This window comes from Trachinotus anak, unplaced genomic scaffold, assembly GCF_046630095.1.
Source record: "Trachinotus anak isolate AG129_WGS33_773 ecotype Australia unplaced genomic scaffold, CSIRO_AGI_Tana_v1 ptg000025l, whole genome shotgun sequence".
In the NCBI taxonomy this organism is placed as follows: domain Eukaryota; kingdom Metazoa; phylum Chordata; class Actinopteri; order Carangiformes; family Carangidae; genus Trachinotus; species Trachinotus anak.
In genome coordinates, this window is record NW_027273876.1 from 21,355,955 (window position 1) to 21,368,047 (window position 12,093).

The 12,093-nt window shown below is 47.4% G+C and overlaps 1 protein-coding gene across 3 annotated transcripts in view; it reads left to right on the top strand.

Moving 5' to 3' along the window:
• The first annotated feature begins 291 nt into the window (after positions 1 to 291).
• Positions 292 to 12,093, top strand: part of shisa6 (shisa family member 6) — a 61,939-nt gene continuing 50,137 nt past the window's right edge. For all 3 annotated transcript variants that reach the window (XM_071463602.1, XM_071463604.1, XM_071463605.1), the window contains exons 1-4: positions 292 to 454; positions 803 to 1,701; positions 3,231 to 3,391; positions 10,164 to 10,265. In XM_071463602.1, coding sequence (XP_071319703.1) covers positions 1,172 to 1,701; positions 3,231 to 3,391; positions 10,164 to 10,265 — 793 coding nt within the window. In that variant the 5' untranslated portion in view covers positions 292 to 454; positions 803 to 1,171. The remainder of the gene's footprint in view (positions 455 to 802; positions 1,702 to 3,230; positions 3,392 to 10,163; positions 10,266 to 12,093) is intronic.

A 12,093-nucleotide genomic window follows, 5' to 3' on the forward strand; every position in this document is an offset into this window, starting at 1 on the left:
GGGAGAGCACAGCCAATTACTGTTTCATCCTGAAAACGATGCTTGTTTACAGGCATGTAGCTGCTGAATGATGACAGCCCGCTGCACAGAAGGTCGAGGAACTGTGAAGGCAAATAAACGCGCAGGTCTGTCCAGCCATTTCATTTAGGAGCCTTCATGCCAATAACCAGGCTCGCTTCTTCCTGGCTTGCTTGGAGGAGGAGGGAGGCGAGGTGGGTGAGGATTGGGAGGGAGGGGGGATTTACCGATACTTGGCTGAGTTCTGACGCCAGCACTGAAGTGATGTAAGGGACAGAGGGAGGGAGAGAGCCGAGAAGGAGGAGAGAAGAAGTACAGAGAGGAGAGAAAGGAGAGAGAGAGGGGGGGAGAGAGGGAGTGAGGCTCGGAGCTCTGATATTCTGCTCACTTTCGGAGACCCAGACAGAGCAACTCCCCAGCGGGTATCCTGACAGAGGTAGGCGGCTCTTACACTCCCACTCTTTCAATATATCAAGAGAAAATGAAAAGGCATTGAACCTAATTTGAGTTTTCTGTGAAGACACTGGCGCAAACGGCCGCGTCTCCACAGTCAGAGTGCAGCGGCTGCGCCTGTGAGGCTGGCCATGAGAAGAACATGTTCATTCAGACGATGTCGTCATGTGTGTGTTACCAAGTTGAATATCTTGTGCAAACTGCAGCAACGACTCAGTGTTAACGAGTAGAATCTGGCAGGTTATCTAAACGTGCAGCTGCCTCCTCATTAATAACGCCCGGGACGTGCGGGAAATCGCTAATGAGCCGTTTGTCCTCTTTGTTTCTGCAGCCGAACTTTGATGCGCGCAGCACTGACCGGGGCTCCGCGATTCAGCACCTCGGACAGCGACGCGCCCGCTCAGCCGGAGGAGAGCGCACGGAGCCCGGGCGTCCATCCGCTGCCCTCCCCGTCAGGACATGCTGCTCTCCCGCCACCGCTCCCCGCCGGGTCGCAGTGGACTTTAGTTCGTCTGCTGCATAATAAGAGCAGAGAAATGCCCTTGACAACAGTCTGCACAGCGCCGAGTTCATGACGGCTGCACAGGAGACCGAGCGAGCAGCGGAAGACTCGATGGCGAAACTTACACCTGACTGAAGCTGAGCCCGGAGTTGAAGCGTCTTTGCCAGAACACAAGCTCGTAGAGTTCTTCACACTACCATGGGGATAAGGCACCTTCTGTTGCTGCTCATATACCTGCACCCACTGAGCGTGTTGAGCGCCGCTACAGGCGGCAAAAAGCCCAAGCAGGCGCCCAGGAAGGCTCCCAAAGCCACTGCGGTCCCCTCGGTCGTCCCGCCGCAGAAGACCCCGCAGCCGGCGCCCGCCAGCACGCACGACACCTGCCTGGGCTACTACGACGTGAGCGGGCAGTATGACAAGATGTTCGAGTGCAACAACACGGACCACCGCTACTGCTGCGGGACGTGCTACCTGCGCTTCTGCTGCGAGTACAAGAAGGACCGGCTGGACCAGAAAGCCTGCAAGAACTACCACACGCCGGTGTGGGTGCAGACGGCCGCCCCGTCCCCCATCCCGACCGGGGAAACGTACGATCCCAGCATGGATCAGACCAACACGGCGGTCTATATCACCTGTGGGATCATAGCCTTCATCATAGTGCTGGGGGTGTCGGCCAAAGTTGCTTATGACAAAGCCACGGAGCCGCCTCAGGAGATGAACATACACAGGTGAGTAGATGGAGCCTGTTTGATACACGTGTGCTCGTCTGTATTCTGCTCAGTGTGTTCTCATCATTGCACCAATAGATGTGCAGACTGGACTATGCAGACAGACCCCTCTGCAGACAGAGGTCAAAGGTCAGAACTAAACAGTCCTACGGTCCTGTTCAATGTGCTACCATCACATGACTTCATCTATTTCTAATTGAAGTTGAGGTCAGGGTGTTTTTTTCCTCTTTATCAGCTGTAATGAGGTGAAAATGAGGCTGACAGTGTGTTTGAATTAATTAACAGATCGTTATCTAAAGGAAGCTCAGATCAGATTCTGTTAAATTTGCAGCAGATGTCGAATCCCAAAGAATGAAATAAAACAAGGACGGAGGAGTTGAAAGAGAAGTATACTACAGCGGCTGTAGGCTGGTGTTCTTGGAGCCAGAGTGTGTGCATCTATCATGTGTGGGAGTGAGCAGGACTGATGCCCGGCATTTATACTGGATGTTTGTTCATTTATATTCAAGATAAAATCTTTTTCCTCCATTAAGCTGAGATTTAAAAAAAAAAAAAAAAAAAGGCGTCTCTAATGTTTGAATCTAGCTGCAGCCCAGATGGAAGTTCAAGCAGCCAAGCTGTCAAACATCACGCCTCACAACCTCACCCCCAAATCCACCACCCCACCCACACAGAGCTGTCAGGTGTGTTCAGGTGGGGGTTTGACAGGAACGCTCAGCAGAGATGGGACAGCATCTCACAACCTGAGCGGGCTCCTGTTTCCTCCAGGGGCCGCAGCATGAGACTCATCATACATGTCACAGGCTGCTCCTACATCAGTGAACAAACGCTGACACACATTATTTCCTCAAGATTGAATAGGTTTTTTTATTGGATGCATTATTCAACACTTGAGCAATCTTAAGACTGTGAATAATGGATAGTGTTAACGTTGGGACTGTATCAAGGTCATGTGACATGCACGCACCGCACCGCTGCACATTCAATAAGGAAGAGGAAGAGGAGGGGTGAGGCTAAAATATTAATTTAAAAGCAAAAGGTTATGGCGGTGATACATTTGTCATACAAAAGCTTTGAGCTGCTGCAGCGCTGCAGAAGTAATTTGATTTCCTTTTTCTAAAGCCCTGCCAGAAAAAAGCAAACAAACACTTTTTGAACTTTCTTTCATCGTGATTGCTTCTCCCTCTCCTCCGCTCTCCCCCCTCGAGGGCTCCATCCCTCCATATGCACCTGGTGCCGTCTGAAAAACATTCAAATTCAACCCAATTAGACGAGAGACTCACACATCCAGCATTATTTCTCCTGCAAATGAACATTCGTCATGTTCCCGGCCATAAGAGATGAGGAAGAAACAGAGCAGTCCTGAATTACGCATAATAGCACAACACTGTCTAAACAATTAGCAGCCACTCGGCGTGCACAAAGCAGACGCACCATCACTTTGTTTTTCCTCCAGTTCAGCTGCACTCAGACAGAATAAACATCTTTCTGCCTTAGTATTAACCGTTGTTCTTGCTTTGTGTTTCCAGGGCCCTTGCAGACATCCTGAGGCAGCAGGGGCCCATCCCTATATCACAATATGACTGTGAGAATTTTGCAGCGATGAACGGCTCACCCAAAGACAACACACCAGTCAGAACCTCATCCAAGAACCACTACACCCCTGTTCACACCTCCAAATCCAACCACGGTAAGAGCTCTTCTCTCTCTCCGCTCAGCACTCACAGCTGCAAAGCTTCACAAGCATCTACCAGTTAATGTGTCATGACTGTTGGTCAAATATAACTCAGCAGTTTAACCCTCAGCCTACACCCATTCCAGTGTGTCTGTGTGATGCATTTTGCTTTACACTTTCATTATTTCTGTGTAAAGTTCTGCGTTCCCCTCCAAAGAGCCCCCACTGTGTTCGTTCTTTCAGCAGCGTAATCTCCGATGTTAACATCCAGTAATCATCCGATTTGAGCGAGAGAGTGCGGGGAGGAGAGCCACAGAGAAAAAGAGGGGCCTGCTAGTGGAGATAATTACAGGCTGGCAAGGTAGCACAGCCCCGCAGCCTCTGACAGGCTGGAAGTGATGACCTCTCTGTCAGTCAGCGGGCGAATCAGACGCAGCACACACGGCGTGATTTAACCCCGCAATTCAGAGAACAGACAGGGAGCATATATTTGGTAACATTTGGTAATATTTGGTAACACGGCAAAAAAAAAAAGAAACTGTGCAGGAACAACAAGGAGTCTGGAGGACGTCAGCCAGCACCAGCGGGTTCTCAGGCAAAGCAGGTGTTATCAGATTGAGAGAGGCAAAGTCACTTGGGGGAGAGGAACACAGATGGAAAATAATGAGATATTAAAAACACAAAGTAGTCGCTGAGATGGAAAGAAAAGCTGAACAACTCGTCGTCTCAGTGAGCAGGATATGAAGACAAAGACGTTTACCAGAGTGGAAAAGTGAAGGTGTTAACTCTGCAGCCACCGTTAACTCTTTTCTTAAAAAAAGACTTTCTCAGATTGGTTAATATTCTTCTGATAATGTATCAATCAAACAATTGATCATCCTCAGCCTCAACCCAACCCCCACCCAGATGTTTCACTGCCACAGGGCATCATTGTGCCAGATTTCTAGTGAACGTGGGTTTGGAACTTCAGGTCATTTTCAGTTTCCATCAACCAATCAGTGCGACAGAAAACTGTAAACACACCCCTTTACTTCTTTGAGAGAAAATAAACTGCATGGTTCATTTAATCCTGCTGTTACAGCTGATTCAAAAGGCCTCTCCACGTCAGCGAGCGGCCATCTTGGTTGTTAACGAAACTGCTTCAGTGGCGCTCCCCTGTCAGTCATCAAACCCGCCCCATCGTAGATACATGGCTGTGATTGGTCCAAGCAGTTCATGGACGGATGACAGGACCATGATAGCAAATAAACATGAGCTCACTGATCTGGTCTGTTTCCAGGCTAAACATATGTGAAAACCACTTATCTCCACATGTGAATAATGAAGTCAAACTGAAGGACCAGCACTTCCTCCTCATCGGCACACAGCTGATCACTGGCTGTTTTCCTTCAGTCATGAAAAGCTGACAGCGTAGATGCATGTTTTGAATAAACATTCGGACTCTTCATCTGCTGGTTTGCGATTGAGTGTGACTCTTAAAGGAGACAGCATCACATGTTGTGCGCTCTGCCTTTGCATATGAAACACAAAGGATAAGAAACACAATAGAGTTCCCACCTGTTCTCTCCTGCTCTCTGTGAAGTGCTGCTCGTTTCATCACTAAGGGCAAATCTGAATCGTGTTGGCACTGGACTAGTGAAACCTGAGTGCTTCTGAAACCTGATTGGTGGATCTGGTCTCTTTCACTCTCACTGCACTGCTGTCCTCACTGTTGCTTTAAAAAGACCCAATCAACCTGATCAGCTTCCCTTTAGAACATTAAATGCACCTGTGTCAGTGTTACTTGACCAACACTGGTCATCATTAGGTTGGGGGGATATTTAAAAATGAAATCCACTGGTTATACATCATCTTACATGTGGCTCTATTATTGTGTGTTTCCACCACAACACACAACACTTTACCTTCACCTCCTTTTTCCATTCAACAGAAACACATCATCAGACAGAACAACATGTGAATATTTCAATATCTATAAATGGGGGGGTGTCTCTGCAGCCTGAGGGTTAGCAGTGACTCTTATTAGCCTCTGCTGGCTGTGACAGAACTTCAGCAACATGCAACAAGTAGTGGAAGCCAAACATCATATCACCTGATACATGTGGTTCTGATTATCTGATTTGAGATTTGCATCCTTGTCGCCGACTGATAAAAAACACTGTGCAAACCTTTATTTTATTTAGGTTTACGCTTCTATCAAATACTTGCTGGGAACATTTTCTTGCAGCTCAGTGTGCGTTCATTCACTTAGTGTGTCCCTCGCTCAGTCGCTGCATCAGTCCATTTCTAATGGTCACTCTGAGGCCATGCAGGGGATGGGGCTGATGTGCAGCTGCACGTGGCTCGCTGCCTTCAGTTCGACCTTGCATGCATTCATACTCAGTAAAGGTCGGGCATCACTTTATCTGACCCCCTGTCGCTCTGCTTGACTGTGGCTATTTCGCCTGTTTGCACACAATGGCTGCAAAGAGAGAGAGAGAACACAAACTTGCGCCTGCTCAGCTAAGTCTAGCTCGGCAGAGCCCCCCCCCCCCCCCCCCCCCCCCCTTCATCAGGGACCATGGCGGTCCTGAGCGGGTCGGACATGAAAGGCAGTGACAGCCCGGGCGAAAGCGTGGTTAATGTGTGCATATAAATTGGGAGCTCTGCGACGCTGTGGAGAGGGAGCCCACTCGCTCTCACAGAAAATGCATATTCATGTGCGCCTAAATGGGCATTTGGCACAGAGCGGGGAGGCAGGGCTCTTATGGAGAGGCTCCTCGCTGCTGAGGACGTCTCTCCACTTCCAGAGAGTTTCTGAGACACTTTTAAATCAGGTGGAGAGACCTCATAGAGCAAGTGGCCAAAGGACACTATCAGCTTCCGTCAAGAGTGGGAATAACATCCATTTCTCCTTTGATCCTCACCCCTGTCGCTCTCAGCAGTAATCTGTTCCTCTCCGACGTTCTCCTTCTCCTCAGAGCTTTGTTTGGGCTCAAGTCTAATAACACATGCTCATTTATTTTTTTCACCTTGCAGTCCCTGTGTGCTGACATGCTTCCCTCACTCACTGCATTTTACAGCGACATACTCCTTTAAAAACCGAGGCCTAAAGCAGAAACAGTACAGACAGCATAATATGATACCAGCTGCTATTTTTATTCACATCCACTCTGCATTGTTGTGGGGCTCAGACTCTTTTAGTTTGGGGTGTAAACACACAGCCACAACAGGGAGCAGACCACGGGGGGGGGGGACTTCAACAGGGGTTCACTGATGGTTAAAGTAAACAAAAACCGCTTCTCTGAGTGATGCAGTTTGGCCCTCAGCTTTCCTTACGTGAAGATGATTTATTTACTGCAGCCTTTTTTTTTTTTTTTGAAAAGTGTTGCTTGGTTTCCTCTCTGACGTTTCCTTAATGCACAGAATGATGAAACGTAGTTTTCAGGTGGTGCAGAGGGCGGCCGTGTTTCCTCCAACGCCAACAGAAACCAAAGGAAAAACAATTACTCCCATAAAAATACATAGAACAGGCAAATAGGATTATGAGTTATGGAAGCTGTGTTTACTGCACCAGAGGAATGAGAATGAGGCGGCGGCAGGGAGCGAGCTCATGTGGAAGTCAGAAAGCTTCAGTCTCTATTCAGCGAGTGTCTGAGATCCTGTGCAGCTCTCCAGGGACGTGAGCGGTCGAGCTGAAAGGTCAGCTGCTGTGGACAATTAGAGGTTGTGATGATAGAATAACATTTCCAGGTATTTAGCAGCTTTGACATGACCTTCAGATATTTTTAAAACGTGTGTGTGTGTGTGTGTGTGTGTGTAGTGTGTTCTCCCTGAGAGTTACTCAAACAACAGGTCGAGCCTAAATAACAAAACATTGATTTAATTACTCTAATTATTCGCCAAATATTCACTGAGTCCATAAAACACCCCCACCCCCCCTCGCTGCTTCTGCCCCTCCAATTAATCCTTAACATGTGCAACTAGAACATCTCCATGGTGACCTCACTGGCTCCCCATTGGCCAGATAATCATCCCCCACGTGTTAAAAACAACATTTCTATGCTGACTGCATCAACATGTTTAATAGAAGCTTCCTCCTGAGTGCACCTGTGTTAAAGCTCAGCATCTGAGAGACCCCAGCTAATTGTCTCCTGCCCTAGATCTCATTACTGGCCCTTATTATGCAGCGGGACCTTTGCCCCCCCCCCCCCCCCCCCCCCCCCCCCCCACCACCTGTGTGTGTGTGCGTGAGGAGGTTTCAGGTGAAGGCAGGGATCCATCAGTGTATCTTTCCAGCAGCAGGACCAGTTAATTGTAGACCGGCGTGGATCAGGACGCCGCACTGCACCATCGGTTTCAGGGGCAGGGTTAAGAGGGAGGGGACATGTATTTGGCAGGATGGCATTTAAGAAGCATGAAAGACGGAGAGAACGCAAGAGGAAGATAAGGATAAGAAGACGCGAAGCCGAACTCCAGCTGAACGACACAGGTCCATGTCCACTCCAGCAGATCGGCAGCTGATATCACTATAAAATCAGTACACCATGTAAATTACCTCTGCCTGGCTGTGTTAAGGCTTAATCGACCTTGGAGTCAGATAACCTCCCCAATGCCAGCCACACAGCAGCACATCCAGTTTGGTTCAAGATATAATTATCTTATTATTCACATTTTTCCACTCCCATAGCTAATTCGGAGGTGTAGGTGTCCAGTGAAGAAGTCTGATTAAAAAAGTATTTCCATATGAATCCTCAGCACGCAGCCGGCGCACGCTCTTTTTTTCCGTGGCACACTGTTGAGGTGAAAGTCAAGAATTTCTTTATATCAAGGACGATAAATTCATAATGTGTAGCTTTCCCCCTGCAGGCTCTTCACGCTACCTCACCTTAATGAGCTGGGAATGGGAGCGGGAGGAAAGAGAGGCGAGGGGGGGGGCTGCTTCTGAAGGGTCTTTCAGATTCAAGGGTTGTCGCAGTGGGTCGTGGAGGGGCCTACCAATGACAAAGGTGACAAAGGAAGACAACAACAGCTCGTGTGTGTGACACTCCCAGGATTGTGGGTATGATGGAGGGAAAATGAGCCCAGAAGATTCTCTAACAGGCCGAGCTGTGATTGAGTTCAAAGTGCATCGTTATGTTGGTGCTGGAGACATATTGCTTTTTTTTCATGGTCACACCATGTTTTCTTCCACCACTTCCCCTGTTTTTCCTCCATCTGAGCCTGAAGGAAGTGACACCACGGGGGTGGGGGGGGGTTGTTTGATACCATGAAGACGACACAAGTGGGGTCATTCAGAACATGATGGAAAAGCCCAAACACTGTTTTCTAATCTCTAACAGGCGCCCCCCCGATCTGTACTGCTCTGTTTCAGCTGAGTGATCCCCACGGCCTTTGGCTCGAGATCATTTAAAGGTGAAGCACAGTGGGTGGAGCTGATTTCAGTCGTCACAGAAAAATAACCATCAACATTTTGACGCTTAGCTGTGAGGGTTTCATGCTTTGGTTTGTGTAGTTATGATAAGTTAAATATCTTGATGGAAACTCTCTTGTTTTACAGATGTTGGTTAATTCTGCTGTATATGTGGAACAGGTTGTGTGAAGCCCTTAGTGTTTCCTGTGTGGAGTCTGATAAATGGTCTCAAGTGATGTCACTTGAGTCAGCAGCATAAGGCAACTGTCAGTTTGAATTGTGGGTGATGTAGTTACCAGGTTTTGATGGGGAAGAAGCACATGTGGAATAAAAATGATGATATCTGGTTCTGCAGTCATGATTTCGATTTTTTTTTGGAGACATTTGAAAAAGTCTATTTGTTGCTTTGGGAACTGCAGTGGAAATGTTTTAAAGATCCTCTGATAGGGCTGTCGCAAGAACCACAAAACTGAAACACTGCGCTACAGATAAGCCAACCAGAGTGGGTGGAAAGAAACGGCCACAACCACGCTACGTTCACATTTCTCCGACCATCAAACTATGGCACAGAAAATAACAAAATAAGATTCAGCAAACTGAACACACTTCATTTACATATTTATCATATATCAGCTGTTGAACGACTGGTCACAGAGGCTGAGATCTCACATGTCCAGTCTCGACACGGCAGCCTGAAGGTTTTGGTTGTGCCATAAATTACAAACTCGGCTCTGATTGGTCAGTTATTTTGCCCTGATGTTGAGATGTTAATCAATAATAATTCTATAATCACAGATTTCAGAGGCATGTTGTCGTGTTATCTGTCTTATGTCTGTAACCTGTTCTTACTGCTGCCTGTTTCCACCAGAACATGATGGAAGAACATTGTTATCTTAGTCAGACATATCCCACAATGCAACTTGATAGCGTCTCAAATAGTCCTTGCCTCATGTCTTGTGAGACTGGATTTCTGTTATAAATCTGTAGTCCCGAGAGCTCGACACCTGCAGTAAACAGAAGGACTCGGGGTCGTGACCCTGTTGAAGGCCACAAGCTGAAACACGTCGCCGTAATGAAGTCGGAGTTTCGACCTCTGGACTTTTCTCTCTCTGCATGGACCTTGGACGTTGGTGAAGTTGTGCCAGAAACTTTACGTTGTCTCTATAAATTTGTAACCCCCCACCCAGGCTGAGATTATCCTGATGACATCACTATGACATCATCAGGGACATCACCTCAGACTTGATGAAGCTTCTCTAGAGCCACAGATGACAAGAATGTTCTGATTTATCTGGAGCAGCTGTTTTGCTGCTAGTGCTGCTAATGCTGCTAATGCTAAACTGATCAGAAACTAACACTGTGTGTATGTGTTTGTGTGTGTGTGCGTGCGTCCAGGTCTCCACTATGGAAAGGAGAGCGTGCGCAGCAGCGGAGGCACCGACCTTCACAACTTCATCTCCTCTGGCTTCGTGACTCTGGGTCGAGGCCACCAGAAAGGTAAAGTGCCTTCTCTTTCTTTCTGTCTCTCTCACACAGGAGATTGGATGAACTCGTCTCATCTACGACTCTGAGCTGTTGACCTGCTCGATTCTAAACCGACCGACCTCACGTCTCAATGTTGTGACACCTGTGATCAACAACACGACACAGACAGAGGTGAAAAGTTTCCACATTCAATTTCTCTCCTAAACAATTCACATGAAGCCCTGCTGAAGGCCGACGCCGGCGCGGCGTAGGTGACTCCAAACACACGCACACACACACACGCACACACACACACGCACACACACACAAACGCAGCCATTAGTCGGGGGCCAGAGTTTTCCCGTGGGTAATACACTGATTAGTATGCAGCCATGTTGGCCGAGCTCCGGTGATTTATTCCCATCCATTTTAGCTCCACAAATCAGACGCTGTGTGTGTGTGTGTGTGTGTGTGTGTGTGTGAGAGTGTGTGTGTGTGTGTGTATGTGTGTGATACCTCGTGGGGGTTGCGAGGCCGCCTCCTTCACCTGATACTGCTTTCGAATGTTTAACTGCAGGTGTTTGTGCCACAGTGAGAGAGCCTGTAATGTTTCTTGCTGCCTGACCCTCCAGTAAAAATGTGATGTGGTTCCACTGCTGCGTTCTGTTCCGTGTGTGTTCCCATTCTTCCTCTTTGCTACGAAAACCTGCTGATTTCCTGTTCATTATCCTAATTACAGCAGCTGATGACCTGTCCTTGCTTTAATAAATACTCTTCAGATTGATGTGCTGCTCAGCTCCTGTCTCGACGCAGTATCTCGTCTTTGTTTCCAAGTGCGTCGAACTGCAGGAGCCTGGAAGCTTCTCTTCTTTCTTATTTCTAATGAGGATCCGTCGTATTTGTTTATATGAAATTAGCTGTTTTTCTTGGTGCTTTTTGCTTCGTTTGTTTTCATCCCCAGAGGAGGTCTTACTTCACAATGGTATTCAGATGCAGCCAGATTAAAAAAAACACACAATGCTGATGATCTCCACCAGAGATGAGTAATGAGAAAAAATGATTAGGTTTTATGAATCCTGATTCTTTTAAATAGATTTTTTTCCCTTTGTACAAATATCACAGTAGAATCTCAGGCTATATATTTGTCACAACAACAGCATGAGGTAGTGTTTAGCGTTCGGCATCTGTGCAGACAAATCTGTGTTTTCCTGCAGCCTTTGATTCCGCTGCTGCAAAATAAAACACAAATGAAACACGACAGATTGGGAAGGTCTGCTGATACAAAAATCTCTTGCAAAAAAAAATGTGCAAGAGCACCGGTTGTCTTCAGTAACAGTGTTCTTCTTCTGCAGTGTCTCTGTGCCGCTGACTTGTGCCCAGAGGCAGGTTTTACACTGTGGTTTGAATCTTAAAATCAATGAAATACTGGTGTGAAGTTTGGTTTGGATATTGTTGCTGCTTGGTATTATCTTTAGCATTGCACTAGAGAACAATCACTTCAGGGTGGTAGAGGGAAATGAACAGTTTAACCAAGCCTCCCCCGCTCTCTCACAGTCTCTTACAAGCACTCTTCATATCCATCCACAACAGCAGAACAGTTTCAGCTACATAATATATGACTTCTCTCCAGGAATGACTGAAGGGTATAAATCGCTCCTGTCCACAGTAAACTGACCACACAGTCATTTATCTTCCCTGTTTAATGATTTACAAATTGTCGGGAAATCACTTGACCCAGCGATGAATTTATCCCAAAAACCCGCACAGGGTTTTAGCGTCCAGAGCGGTGAACCCGTGGGCTGGTGTGAACTCGCTGAGATGAGATGGAGTCATGTTAAGGTTAACAGCAAATAAACAGTCC